Below are 15,637 nucleotides of genomic sequence, written 5' to 3'. Positions count from 1 at the left end.
CTGCATTTTGTAGGAAGGTGTTGTGTAAGAAATTGCTGGGGAGAAGCGTATGGCTTTCCTTCCTTAATGACTACTTAAAAGGTCAGTTTTAAAACTAACCACGGAGGTGAGTCGGACAATGCTAATGAAAAACATGGGAGCTGTAGATCATCATCAATTCTACAAGAAAGGACACTAAAGCTCAGTCTTTATTTTTATTTTTTTTTACTTTTTACAAAGTTTTTTTTTACTCAATAATTATGGACAATGGACTATCAATGAAACAAGGTCTATCCAATTTGTTGTAGGATTAAAGAAGAGGTGTGATGAAAACCTTCAAATATATTCAGGGCTCAAATAATTTAATAATAATTTTAAAATATATAGTAATTAAATGAGGGCACTTAAAGTTAAAGGCTCTGACGCTCCCAACCCATAAAGCACTTTAGCGTGCTGAAATGCTTTATATGTGAAGAGTGTGTCCTCTTGTTTTCATTTTACAAAATGCGCAGATTTCAGTAGAAATACTTGGTTGTCATCAGAAGTGGAGAGATCCCTGAACTGTATATAAATCGTCTGGCTATGATATATTCTTTAATAGATAAAATGGTAACACATAGTTGAAGAGATACAATGAATGAGAAATTGAAAGAATAAAGCAGTGATTATGGTTTCAGAACTCTATATTGCTTGACACTCCTACAAGATCTTACCATCTTCCTTCTCTCCAGACTTTCCGCCCTGCTGCCATGCTGATAGAGAGGTCTTCAGACTATGGACAGACTTGGAAGGTCTACCGTTATTTCTCTTATAACTGCACCAAAATGTTCCCAGGGGTTCCTGTCCATGCTTTGCAGAAGATCGATGATGTCATTTGTGACCAACGCTACTCGGACATCGAACCATCTAGTGAAGGAGAGGTCAGCATACTGGTCATATTAGTATTAGTCGTTTTGTGCTAAAATAATTATGTTTTTACTTGATGCAGGTTTTATATAATAACACATATTTTAGGGTAATATGGTCTAGTAGCCAATATTAAAAACAGAAAAAATACCATGGACTCTGACGGCACAGCTTAATGTCTTGTGTCTAGAAATAGTTTAATGGGAAACTCCAGAGGCAAAAAAAAGATCTTACCCTGTATTGCAAGATGAACATCTTTTGTACACAGTCATATTATAAATTAGAATTAAAAACAACAATTGAGTATTTTAGTCAGTGGGCTATGGTTAGAACTATTTACCAAACTTGTAAGCAGCCCTGTAAGATGTAAAGTCCAGTGCTCCATCAGAGATTGTAGTATTGGAATGACAATAACAGAAAGATAAGGCCTGCGCTCACTCCCATCACTCCTGGGCAGCAGCAACGACCACAGTACACATTAGCCCCAATATATATAGTAAAAACCAAAGAAAAAAAGGTTACCTGGGGGGCGGGGCCTGACCGCCGACATGAATGGCCGCACGATCTATGCGCTCCGGAGATAAACCTATGATTCAGCCTGATAAATAAGCTAAACAGCCAGAGCCAAACATAATCCAGCTCGGAGAAGACTTGGGGTCACCCTGAGATCACCCTCGGGAGACATCCGAACACTAATTGAAGCTGGACCTTACGCAAAGCACTGCGGCCTACCGCTGGACGTAGGCGGGAGAGACACGGCCGACTCTCCTGCTGGGCGCTCCACTGGAACCTAACGCAAAGGTTGGGGCCTCCGTTTCCCCCCCCCCACCGGTGAGGGATATCCCGGTTCAAGCGACAGGTTAATATGCAGGAATAAAGAGCACTCGACACGAGCATTGCATAATTGTAACCGACCAAAGATGGCGGCTGCCCAACAAACCTTGGAAATGCTGGCCCATCTGACGACATTCGAACAGCTACTGGAGGACCTTCTTAACAGCTTCTGGCTGAAATTGCAGAGCAAAGGGTTCCACACCTCAAGGGAGAAGCAACCGAGAGCTGAGCAGAGATACCCACCCTCACTCAAACCGCACCATACCCATGGCGGGAACTGGAGGCGGCCTGTGCCAAACAACAAGAGGAGAACAAAGAAGAAGAAACAACCCACTAAATCCAAGACCCACTACCGCCTTCCTGGGCCGAGGGCACGAAGGGGATGCCCCCCGACGCTTATCCCACACGTCCGAACGGCCCGATACCAACATGCGACCGCCCGAGACCTCGCTTACGGAGCTGTCAGCAACCGGAGCGGTGGGAACTGCATAAGAGCCCTCGTGAAGGCCTGGGGCTGGCAGAGTGGCCACACATGGACTACCGGGACACTGTCACTGTATGCCGCACTCCTCTTCAGCAAGGGTATAGGGTAAATGCCAGGGGACATCAGGGCAGGAGACCCATGCTCCCAATATAGCCGCCTAAAATTACCACATCGGCTCCATTGTCATAGGGTCCCCCACTTGTTCAGTTTATGTTTAGATATGTTTGCGTTATACTTACTACAGGGGTGGCCGCCAGGGGACTTAATCTCTTATTTTTGTGTCATTTCCCTAACCATACTCTTAAAGCATGTGTATTGCCACCTTAGTTTTCTTTTCTTTCATCTATGTAGCTACCATGCTTACTGTTTTCTGCATCAGCGACTTAATATATGTCTCCTCAATGTGGTCAGTCATTTACCCCTTAGCCGGCACTGAACAGCGATATCTTAAGGTTGCCTATTGCTATCATTAGCGTAACTGTACTAATGTTATTTGTTAGGCCCATGGCCCATATATACCTTAGCGCTAAATATCGTCATGTGTTAATATGACTATGGGCTATTTAAGCTGCGACCTTGATGGCGAACTAGCCTGTTAATTTGCTGCTTATGGCTATTTATGCACCCAATGCTAATCTGGCTGACATAGGCTGCCATTAAATGACATACCATGACTTAGCTACTCGAGACACTAACTTATGTACTGTACACTGTATTGACCTACCTGTCTTTAATTTCTAATGCAAAGCTCTTACTCGCTGTGCTGCATTATATTCTAACATGCTTACAACTTGTCTGCAACAAGTGACTCACAAAATATAAAAAAAAACAAGGCATTGCTTTTCTGGAAATGTCACTAACTGTGTTTTCGATGTACTAGCACCAAGATATGTAATACATATACATTTCCCTTTCTTCATTTTGTATCCCTCATATATGCCTTAATAAAAGAAAGATTTACAAAAAAAGGTTACCTGCGCTCTCTCCTTAATCCCATGTATATTTAAACAAATGGAGGTCATTTAGTTACTCCAATGGCCATTGGAGGGAATGCCTGCCTGTCAAGGCAAACCCCCTCAGGTGGGTCCTACACTGACCTTGAGCATCTGGCAAAGATATCTCTAATGAGACAGAGAGGGGTATTTTTTATATACACCCCTATATACTTATTAACCCTTAATAGGGAGCACATGGGATGGGCGGCAGCATTGTAACAAAGCTGTGTGATACAGAAAGTGAATACAAATACAGAAAGATAAGTCCTGCGCTCACTCCCATCACTCCTGGGCGGCAGCAACGACCACAGTACACATCAGCCCCAATATATATAGTAAAAAAAAAAAAAAGGTTACCTGCGCTCTCTCCTTAATCCCATGTATATTTAAACAAATGGAGGTCATTTAGTTACTCCAATGGCCATTGGAGGGAATGCCTGCCTGTCAAGGCAAACCCCCTCAGGTGGGTCCTACACTGACCTTGAGCATCTGGCAAAGATATCTCTAATGAGACAGAGAGGGGTATTTTTTATATACACCCCTATATACTTATTAACCCTTAATAGGGAGCACATGGGATGGGCGGCAGCATTGTAACAAAGCTGTGTGATACAGAAAGTGAATACAAATACAGAAAGATAAGTCCTGCGCTCACTCCCATCACTCCTGGGCGGCAGCAACGACCACAGTACACATCAGCCCCAATATATATAGTAAAAAAAAAAAAAAGGTTACCTGCGCTCTCTCCTTAATCCCATGTATATTTAAACAAATGGAGGTCATTTAGTTACTCCAATGGCCATTGGAGGGAATGCCTGCCTGTCAAGGCAAACCCCCTCAGGTGGGTCCTACACTGACCTTGAGCATCTGGCAAAGATATCTCTAATGAGACAGAGAGGGGTATTTTTTATATACACCCCTATATACTTATTAACCCTTAATAGGGAGCACATGGGATGGGCGGCAGCATTGTAACAAAGCTGTGTGATACAGAAAGTGAATACAAATACAGAAAGATAAGTCCTGCGCTCACTCCCATCACTCCTGGGCGGCAGCAACGACCACAGTACACATCAGCCCCAATATATATAGTAAAAAAAAAAAAGTTACCTGCGCTCTCTCCTTAATCCCTATCTATATTTAAATAAATGGAGGTCATTTAGTTACTCCAATGGTCATTGGAGGGAATGCCTGCCTGCCAACGTCAAGGCTGACCCCCGTAAGGGGGTCCATATTAAGGGTTAATAAGTATATAGGGGTGTATATCAAAAATACCCCTTTCTTTCTCATTAGAAATATATTTGCCAGAAGTTCAGGGAAGCAAGGTGAAGGGTCGGTGTAGGACCCGTTAGGGGGGGGTCTTTATTGGAATGACAGCCTACAGATAAATTACTCTTGGTCATTTCATTGTTGCTGTGGTTTACCCTGAATGTTTATGTGTAATGGGCCGTCTATATTATTTTATTGTGTTTCATTATGAGTGATAAAAAATAGTTAGTTACCCATCTGTATTTTCAGGTTATTTTCAAAGTTCTTGATCCATCTATCAAAGTAGAAGATCCATACAGTCTGGAAATTCAAGGTATGATCAAGCATCCCCATAAACACTTAATAGACAATTCCATTGTTTTAGAACCCTGGAAACAAAAACATTCTTGGAGACTTATAACTTAAGGAAGTTCTGAAGGTTATGTATACCAGTATGTTTGTGGTAGCCATTAGTAAGTAGCGGGAAGTTAGTTCCTGGAAGAGAATCAGACATTTCATAGAGATTTTCCTATATACTGACATGCAAAGTAGAATCTGCATTATTGAATTATTGAATATTTGTTATGTCAGCAAATGTTACATTGCATCATGAAATATTATACATTAATAACAATCATACATGTAAATAAAGAACAGCAAACTCTGTAACATTTGCCAACCCAAAACCACACGGCCCATTTAGACATATGGGTATTGCCAATACAAACCCACGTGACTTTATCAGATTTGTCAGGCTTGCCAACTAAAAACCATGTGATCTCTGTGTGGATATGTAACGTTTGCCAACACAATACCATGTAATTTCTTTATGTCAGGGAGACTTGCCAATGCAAAACTATGCGTCCTCCTTGGATCTTGTGCCAAATGTTTTAAACAGGAGTAGAATATGCCATCGTCTACCATATGTACTTGCAATACAGTTGTCAAGCTTTGAGTTAAAAGGGAAACATCTACAGCAACATTTGTTTGTCAAACTTCAAGGCTGCTTTCTGATAACATGGGAATTGAATGAGGGAGTAAAGGCTCAGAGTACATTTAGTACTCAACGTGGATATTTCACAGTCTACATTACAAGTCTTCAAAGATCTGCTTGTGTAATCATACTTGCTGTATTTGTACATTCCAATGGCATGTTTAGAACACACATTCCAGGTAATTCTTTTAGGTCCTTCACAAATACCAGTATGAAGGCTATTTCACCATTTTTCTTCATGCATTTTTCTCTTGTTTTAGAAAGGAAACAATATAATATATAATACTTTTTATTCTGTCAATACTTCTGCAAAGGCTTAACAAATATATACAAAGTAGCAAAAATAAAAGTGTTACTTTTCACAATTTCATTTTGTAAGGGTATCTCTTAAACATGAATCACAAACCAGTATTCAAATAAACGTAATGCTATTTTCAAACGATCATAACAGCTGTTTTTTTTTTTGTTTTTTTCAAAGAACTTCTTCGTATTACAAACCTCAGAATAAACTTCACTAAGTTACACACCCTTGGGGATAACCTTTTGGATCAACGTGCAGAAGTTCTCCAGAAGTATTATTATGCTGTGTACGAGCTGGTGGTGCGCGGAAGCTGTTTCTGCTATGGTCATGCTTCTGAATGCTCCCCGGTCGAAGGGGTTGAAGCGGCAGTAGAAGGAATGGTAATTATTTCAGCAACCAAGCTATACTAGCAAAGTATATAGAGGCTATTAAATCCTTGTCTGAATGTTTATTTTGTCTGGCTGGGCTTTAATGGAGCACACCAAAAACCATAACCACAACAATGCGCTGTAGTGTTTATGGTGCCAGGATTGCCTATGTAAAGTGCAATCATATATCTATTCCATAAAAGGTGCTCTTCAGTGCCTTTTATAAACACTCTAGCTAGCCCACAAAGACAGATTCTTGCAACTTTTAAACCTGGGATGTCTATGGGAAATCTCTAATGTATTTTTTTCTAATAGCCATATTAGGCCAGCGGTCAAGATAGAAATTAGTGCTGCCATATCTTTTTATCAGCTCTATTTAAGACTAGAAATGTGATAGGAGTCATTACTTGATAGAAGATTTTAAGAACATGATATCCATAAATGTGTGTGTTTCCCCTTTATAGATACATGGAAGATGTGTGTGTAAACATCACACAAAAGGCTTGAACTGTGAGCTCTGCCAGGACTTCTATCACAATCTCCCCTGGAGTCCAGCCGAAGCAAACAACCCTCATTCGTGCAAACGTAAGATGTCCTCTAATGCATATTTCCAAAGTCAATCAATAAATGGCTCAGACTTCATGAGCCAAACTTTCATGTCAGAAACTTTGGCTATTAAAAAGATGCGTGCCACAGCCTGGGAAAATTTTACGTGAAATTCTACCCAAGATACAAGTTTTTTTTTTTTTTTATATTGGTTTTATATTTTTTTCGCAAGGTTGAATAAGGTTGTTGTTTTTCTAATGACCAGCCATATTAGTTTTGTAGCAAAACATCATTGAAGTCCAATGTAACATTTGTATAAACTATTAAATCAGATTCGATCTGCTATGTAAGCAAGATGTCCGAAGACCTTATTACATTTATTTATTTGCAGGCAAATAATTATTTCATTAATTTCACTTGATTATAAAACAAATCAAAGCTCTTAGCCTACAACAGTAGGATGGTGTTATCAAAAAACAAAAATGTCACCGAACGCTTAACACCCACAGAAATTAAACGTTTGACTTATCTATATTTACTGCATTTGAATTTTTTGTTTTATTTGTGTCAGTAAATGTTTTACATCACAATGTATGAGTACAGTATAGTGCGTTTTCCAGATTAGTTATTCTTTCTTCACAATTCCTCAAATGAATGAACAAATTATTCTTTGAAAGTATGGAATTTGATAGCTGTTCCACACTTATTTTATTTTTAATTATAGCTTTTTTTTTTATTAGAAGTTTCTTTTGGTTTTGTTCATTCTAAGACAACCTATATCAGTTTATAATGTTGTTAGTACAATTTTTTCCTTCCCTCTTTCGATCTGCATAGAGCAAAGAATCAGAAAATATTATCTATACCCTCCGGACCTGATTCTACCTATATTCCAACTCTGTGCTTAGAAAAAGTACAATACCAATTTATATCTCTGATCTTGTTTCATTGTTCCAGAATGCAACTGCAACAACCATTCCAGAAAGTGTCACTTTGACATGGCTGTGTATCTGGCTACTGGCATGGTAAGCGGGGGTGTTTGTGACGACTGTCAGCACAACACCATGGGACGCAACTGTGAGCTCTGCAGACCTTTCTATTACCACGACCCAAGGGCAGATATTCGAGCAGAAAACGTTTGCATTCGTGAGTACACCATCCTTTTTACATCTCTCTCTCTAGGGGTATTGGGGTAGACAGTTAGACATGACCTCAGAGCTTTTTTTGTATAATAAACAGTAGAATACAGCAAATGGAAAGAAAGCTCAGGTATCTAATGTTTTCCATGATTCATAGAATACTTACCTACCTATAGCATGGAGTACAAAGCACATAGTTCTTTACTTCTATTCCCCTTGCAACTTGCCACATTACATTGCTTGTGTTCCAATAAAGATTAATTGTAATTGAAGTTTCTTATAGGAGTGAAATACATATTCATTTGAAGTGGATCAATGAAATCACCCCACTAGTTAATAAATACCCCTTGTGGTCCATTAACTGATTAACAATGGAAGTATATGGACTTTACATACTTCCCAGAGCATAAGGAACTTTGTAAACTGTTTCATGTATTGACCATCAGCATGGCAGTGATATGTGTCTTCCAGAAACAGATGCTAGTTCTGCCAACTCCTGTTCTGTCTGTTCAGTATAATCTATAGATACACTGATAAAGAGCCTTTTATTTGCAGCCTGTGACTGTGACCCTGTGGGATCCTTGGATGGTGGAGTTTGTGACAGTCACACAAACGTCAACCTGGGAATGATTGCAGGACAGTGTCGCTGTAAAGAGAACGTGAAGGGCAAGAGGTGTGACAGCTGCAAGGAGAACTTCTATGGCTTGAGTAGGAACGATCCTTTCGGGTGCCAACGTATGTATACCAGAAACAAAAACAACTTGTTAAACCATGAGGGTAAAAATGGAGTTTAGTATGCGAGCGAGTACAAGACATGGTCAATGTAGCTGAAAGAGGAGGGAAGGATGAGCTGTGCCAAATGTCATGTAGTGGCAAGTAGTGCATTGGGTAGCTTAGTAACTAGCAAAGTATGACACCATGTTAATAAAGAATGACATCATGTTAATAAAGACAAATGTACCTTTTATGCAGCCATCATACGGAGGGCACAGTGTGTTTTTGCTCCGGAATCGAGAGGAAGTCCTGAGATTTTAGTTCATCACAAAATTATAATAGTGAAGGAGCCAATATATTTACTTTGTTTTGGCACACCCTTCTTTAAGGCTTCCTAGCAAGGGTGTACTGGGAAATAATGCCATATTCCAGTATGTGATGCACTTCTTACAATGTCACACTGTGTGCTCTGAATGAAGGTTGTGTGAGGACAAATCAGGTGACTACCTCACTGCACAACCATTTCTTCTATTTAAAAGGTGTGTAAATTATTATTATTATATTATTTATATATAGAGCGATTATATTATTTATAGAGCGACACCTGTTGACAATTGACAATGGATAAGGTCCAGGGCTTATAGTGGATGCCCATGCTATTTCAATGGGTCCCTAATGGCTGGCAATAAACAAATTGTTAATGTTCAGCACTGTGCAGTTACTTGAACTGAAGAGAGGTATGCTGAGAGGGACTTGTTAATCTCAAAATTATATGAAAATTGTTCATGGAAAATACATTTAATGTATACCAAAATTATAATAAAATGTTTAATAATAAACATACAATACCTTGGGGAAATAGGCGCTGCGTCACTTATAACAAAGGGATTAATTCATTAAATAGTCATTTGTCATGAGCTGGCAGCAAGTTTGCAAATTTTAAGACAAATATCAGAATCAATCCCATGTTTATGTCATTTGCTTGTGTAGCAAGGAACTTACAGGTAGCTAAACATAAAACTGCAATTCATGTAAAACAGACAATGGCTTGCAGAGCATCATGGGAGTTAAAGGTCCGCATAGCTGTAAATTGACATGTTGGCCAGTTCTGCTCAGTTTCATCCATATCCCTTTCCCAGCATGCAGGTGTGACCCACGTGGGACTGTCCCTGGGAACACGCCATGCGACCAGATTAGTGGCGACTGCTACTGTAAGCGTTTTGTGACTGGAAGATACTGTAACCAGTGCCTGGTGAGTAACATCAATAGGAACAATTAACATTACCCCCCCCACCCTCCCCACCCCCCCAAAAAAAAATAACAAACAGATGGTCTACCTATTGTCCCCAATTTACCATCTAAAATCTAGATTCAGCTTCTTTTTTTTTTTTTAATTCTTTATTTTTGTAGCGCATAGAGGTAACATAAGCAGACAAGAGGTGCCCCAAAGGCAGTCCTCCAGTTTATCCCACGCGGAACATGCGGGGCACAGTAGTAACATGCACAATTTTACATTTAAGTTTCAGCATTGTAGTTTTGACTAAACATAAACACCTATACTGTATACATGCTTAGTACAGGAATATATCTATAGGTGTACATTGTTAGTTAGGTATTTAGACTAGCGTAACCACACTTTAGCATTGGTAAATATAAGAAACCAAAGTTATGTAGGTCAGGCAAAATAGAAGAGATAACGCTAAACCAAAGGCTGCATAGGTATTAAAGTGTGTTAGGGCTAGTTAGCTTAGTGAGTGTAATAAGGGATTCTACTGATACGTTGAACCAAATAGCTTAATTTATGAACATGCTGGGTCTAAATCATAAGCTTCGCATGAAATATCACCCTGGCTGGTCTAAAGGGCATGTACTGATACCGGCTCCAGGGGCTGACTGCAGGGCTGGCGTGACATCTCGCTGGTAGGGGCAGGTCGATTTGCTGTGTCCGAGTGACAGAGCATGAGTGTCCGCAAGAGAAGGGTTCCGAGCAGGGTTCAGCCATGCGTGCTTTCTGACTCTTCGTTGGCTTCGCTGTCGGTGCGCCTCGCTTGACTGCTGTGCTGAAAGTCGCTGGCGGGGGGAGCCGCTGTGCGGTGTGCCATGGGTACATTTTCTGGGTTTCCCGAAGTGAGCGCCTGTCAGGATGGCTGCTTGTGCGCTGTGTGATACAGTTGGCTGCTCGATGAGACTGTTGTGATGGCCGCCGTTGATCAGAAGGTGTGTGTGGGTTGCTCTCGTGGTCGGCCTTGCTGTGGGAGTTCCTCGATCTTCTGCGAGGTCGGCAGTGTCTGGTGGTGGAAGGCCGGGTGCAGTGTGGGCCGGTTCCGCTGCCCTTGTGGCTCGCGCAAGGTCTCCTCCGCTGCTCGCCTGTGGCGAGGTCCGCGTGATGGGCTGGTAAGTTGTCGCTTGTGGGGTTGCTGTGTTTCTACTCCCTGCGAGGGCGCACTCCCTTTCCCCAGCCCCTGCGCACATGGTAATCGCCATCTTGGTTGCCGTGTTCAGGCCTATGAGCATGATGCTGGTGCCGTCGAGCCCTGGCTGTGTAGCCTCTGGGTGAGGACCGGGATCACCCCCGCCGGTCCATAGGGGGGGGAACAGGGCCAGGACCGCCCGTGTCTCAATCTCCGGCTTGGTACCTTCAGGCAGGATAGTGGGGCAGCGGCCGCCTGCCCCTCTCACCGCCGGCGTAGGCCCCAACTTGGTAGTCATGGGCCTCACCTCCTGGGGACTGTAGCTGCGAGAGCCAGCCTCTCCCAGGACCTGGTAACTTCGTGGATCTGAAGACCCTTGATGCCGGGTAGTAGTTAGGTCGTTTGCCATAATTTTTAAGCTTATTTGTGGGTATGGTGCAGGAGCTGAACTTGTGTGCGACCGTCCAGCTTGGCGGTCCGGCCACGCCCCTAGATTCAGCTTTTGCTCAGTGTTCTAGTAATTATTAATTATTTTCCCTCCAGCCAATGCAAAGACTCCCAACATGAACCAACTCAACTTGAATCTCTGTCAGGAGAGATGATTATGTTAACATTTTCCTCAGCCATTAAGGAATTACTGGTTGTATCCCTACCTCACTATTTTATTGAGATTGTATCATGACATTAAACAATAAACAAAGCTCACTTGCGTATTCTCAGCCAAAAGTTTTTTTTTCAGCTTTGTAAATGATCCAAACACATTTAAATATTGACATTTTATGTATACAGCATTTTGGTTCCTTTGGAAGTGTTAAAGGTATAGTCACCTAAATTACTTAAGCTAAATAAAGCAGTTTTAGTGTTTAGATCATTCCCCTGCAATTTCACTGCTCAATTCACTGTCATTTAAGTGTTAAATCACTTTGTTTCTGTTTATGCAGCCCTAGCCACACCTCCCCTGGCTATGATTGACAGAGCCTGCATGAAAAAAAAAAAAAAAACTGGTCTCACTTTCAAACAGATGTAATTTACCTTAAACAATTGTATCTCAATCTCTAAATTGAACTTTAATCACATACAGGAGGCTCTTGCAGGGTCTAGCAAGCTATTAACATAGCAGGGGATAAGAAAATCTTAATTAAACAGAACTTGCAATAAAGAAAGCCTAAATAGGGCTCTCTTTACAGGAAGTGTTTATGGAAGGCTGTGCAAGTCACATGCAGGAGGTGTGACTAGGGTTCATAAACAAAGGGATTTAACTCCTAAATGGCAGAGGATTGAGCAGTGAGGCTGCAGGGGCATGTTCTATACACCAAAACTGCTTAATTAGGCTAAAGTTGTTCAGGTGACTATAGTGTCCCTTTAAATCCTTCACAGACAGATAATTTATATTTGTAGCTGTATAGTCTGCATGTTCGATATTAAAGAGCTAACATCAGCATATGATTGTTTTCCTATGACAGGCAGAATTTTGGGGCCTTAGTAATGACATGACAGGATGCCGCCATTGTGACTGTGATTTTGGAGGATCCTATAACAACAGGTAATCCTGCGATACAGCACTGAGTAACGCATACCTCCCGAGTGTCCCTATTTAGGAGGGACAGTCCCTATTTTGGACCCAAATCCCTTAGTACCTGTTTTCTGGGAGCTCCACAGCAACGATATTTAAACTTCAATACATGTGTTTAGAAATCAGTCTGTATAAATAAGATACATTGTTCCGGTTATAAATTACATATTAGTTCCATAAATTATTATTAGTAAGCTAAATAAATCTCTCACCCACACCCCTAAAATGAAAGTGTCCCTCTTTGTCCATTTGAAATGTTGGGTGTGGTAATACAGTAAACAATTGGTCTTTCAGTAACAATAATTATACTCAAGGACAAACATAACATTCCAAACATGCATGCTCACATCTCTTTACCCCCAGGTGCTCACTGGAAGATGGGCAGTGTGACTGTCGCCCTAATATTATAGGGCGCCAGTGTGAGGATGTGCAGCCGGGATACTTCTGTATGCCACTGGACTATTACATGTATGAAGCAGAAGATGCCAAAGGTCTTTCACCTACTGACCCCAATACACCAGTAAGTTCATCTTCAGGAATATATTGTCACCATGGCTGTATTAGGACAGGCGTAAGGATAAATGCCAGTGTACATACAAGTAGATAGGATTTGCGTTAAACATACAATAAATTAGAATTTATGTGAATGTGCAAAGAGTTAGGATGCATGTCAACACTGCTCTGAATGTGTTGATTCTTCATTCATTCATTCACCCAATAAATACTATTGAAGGGTTCACCAGGGTGAGTAGTGCTGTTGTGGTGTAAAGCACACTTACCTCTTCAACACTTCTGTGACCAGGACAATGTCCTTGACCCTTGACGTGCTGGGTGTATCTGACCACCCATAATGCCCTGGGCATGTCTATATAAGCTGAAATCTTTTCCAAAGTGCTATACAAGCACATATACCCTCATGTTGCCCCATCAAGTCTGAAATTAAGTTCCATGAGCGTATAACAATATCTTTATATATCAATATGTATTTATATACATATAGATAGGTGGGTAGGTAGAGAAAACTCAAGAAGTGCACAGTTGTCATTAAGTCTTTATATGCCTATTTCTATGTGTATATATTCTATTTCTCTATCTGTTTACTGCTATGCAATATACAAAGTTTCAGACAACATTTTAGACAGTCTTCACAGATGGGATGTTGTGTACAAGCTAGTTAAGAGCAAAACCATCTGTTATCACTATATAATTAGCATATACATACTCAGTATACCTGCTACACTTACTGTATCTGCCCTCGACTGTAATTATACCTGGAATGTGCTATGTAAAAACAATTAAAGGAATGCTCCATGCACCATAACCACTACAACACACTCTAGAGGTTATGGTACCAGGGGATCCCCCCCCCCCCCCCCAATTTGAGTAGTCAAACCATTTGGCGTCTGCCAGTCAGAGGTCAGTTCCTCCATTGCAAGCCTGCACAGAGCTTCCATTAGCTGTCCTGCATGGAATTCCTCTTAGCTCTGTACCTAAAGGCTTTGCTCAATACAGAGCGTTTTCAGCTGTCACAGAGTAGGTGTCCAGTGGATTGCAGGTAAGTTCTCAAACCGTTAATGAAGGCTTTGACTACTTACACTGAGGACTCCAGGCACTCCTGGAACCATAACCACTACAGTGCACTTTAGTGGTTATGGTAATTGGAGTGTTCATTTAATGCTACAGAGCCTTGTAGGATCCTACAATTATGTTAACTTTTAGCTTTTTTTTAGATATGCCGATTTTTCTAACATAAGGTTTCTAAAAGCTCCATTTAATCCATTGTTGAAACCTGATTGTATTGCTCAGCAGTTCTTTGAACTTTTGATATTAACTGATATCATTACCTTTCAAAATTTCCACGGCTGTCTATACCATGTGTTTAATCCATCTGTCTGGAAGGAAGGATGAACTCTATCTCCCATGAATTCCTGAAATAATCATTGCTTAATGAAAGATACGGCGATAAACAGGAGAGGACCAGCCTGAAAGTGTATCTTGGCTCCTACTTCTATAATCCTCTTTAAATTCCTTCATCTAGATTACAACTCTGCAGGCTGGCATCTTTAAATTCCTAGCTCAGACAGGCTGCGTTTTTGTGTATATGATTTGTTTGTAACATCCATCATAGCTATCATGGAAATTCAGTGAGACTTTTCTCTGGGAGTTGACAGTACCCAGAGTGATATTATAATCCCCTTTGTTTTATCTATAAGCTTAGACGCCTTTTGTGCATGCACAGTCATGGAGTGCAAGAGAATACATTTGTTTGTGTTGTAGTTTATAGGGCCTGTCAAGTCTCGTTAGTCTTCCTGAATTTGTTCCACTTGTTTTTTGAATTAGTAGACTAAGTTCTATACAATCCTGCAGTCAGTATTTCAAGTTGTAAAACAAGAGCAGTTCTAAATTACTTGAACTGCATAGAACTCAATAAAAAAAACAATTAAAAAAAGAAACTAATTCTCTTAAGTATCCCACATTCCCAATCTAAAGTGTTAAGCTTTTACTACACCATTTCCTTAGCATTTGTGTAGAATCAAAGCTTAGTGAAAGACAGTGTTAAACTCCAGAGATTGCTCTGAAATTTGAGGGTTATTTAAAACACCAAATGGGGCCAATTTTTCTGCAGATATGATATTTAAATAACTACTCTGGTATGAAAATAAGTTGTTAATAGATTATTCCTGCAATTTTCTAAGGAGGTAGAAGGTATGCTCGTTAACAAAGCATCAATGTATCGTACCAAGATGCCTCAGCGAGGAGGAAAAACTCCTGAAAATAACCAAATTGTGGTCATAATACTCTTAGGGTACATCCTTACGATAAAAGTTTGTTGATCATTTCAATCTGATTCCTCTTCTGTCTCAGGGCACACCAAAACCTGAGGCCCAAACAGACTGTGTAGAATATTATAACGGGATACAAAATGGGAAAAAAGTAAGGCTACGTCGCCAGAGGAGAACCATCCGCGTCCTGCATCAAAGAGCATCTCAGCGCCGTGCACGCCAGCTGCAACAGAAGGTAAGAATGCTAATTAGCACTACCATCTCTTTACATGGGGAGTGTGCTGATAAGGCAGCTATGTATAACTTGTAATTCTAAATGGAGCAATCAGCAGGAATATTCAAGTGGTTTACATAGTGACTGATCT

General features: G+C 40.7%; 1 protein-coding gene across 2 annotated transcripts in view; it reads left to right on the top strand.

Moving 5' to 3' along the window:
- Nucleotides 1-15,637, top strand: part of LOC134568267 (laminin subunit beta-4-like) — a 148,637-nt gene that overhangs the window by 80,041 nt on the left and 52,959 nt on the right. For both annotated transcript variants that reach the window (XM_063426713.1, XM_063426714.1), the window contains exons 6-15: nucleotides 711-899; nucleotides 4,717-4,780; nucleotides 5,919-6,121; nucleotides 6,574-6,694; nucleotides 7,610-7,798; nucleotides 8,347-8,526; nucleotides 9,645-9,757; nucleotides 12,380-12,459; nucleotides 12,853-13,009; nucleotides 15,355-15,507. In XM_063426713.1, the coding sequence (XP_063282783.1) occupies nucleotides 711-899; nucleotides 4,717-4,780; nucleotides 5,919-6,121; nucleotides 6,574-6,694; nucleotides 7,610-7,798; nucleotides 8,347-8,526; nucleotides 9,645-9,757; nucleotides 12,380-12,459; nucleotides 12,853-13,009; nucleotides 15,355-15,507 (1,449 nt within the window). The remainder of the gene's footprint in view (nucleotides 1-710; nucleotides 900-4,716; nucleotides 4,781-5,918; nucleotides 6,122-6,573; nucleotides 6,695-7,609; nucleotides 7,799-8,346; nucleotides 8,527-9,644; nucleotides 9,758-12,379; nucleotides 12,460-12,852; nucleotides 13,010-15,354; nucleotides 15,508-15,637) is intronic.

Source organism: Pelobates fuscus, chromosome 7 (genome assembly GCF_036172605.1).
Source record: "Pelobates fuscus isolate aPelFus1 chromosome 7, aPelFus1.pri, whole genome shotgun sequence".
NCBI lineage: Eukaryota > Metazoa > Chordata > Amphibia > Anura > Pelobatidae > Pelobates > Pelobates fuscus.
Note: the sequence above shows the minus strand (reverse complement) of the source record. Positions and strands in the feature narration are given on the sequence as shown.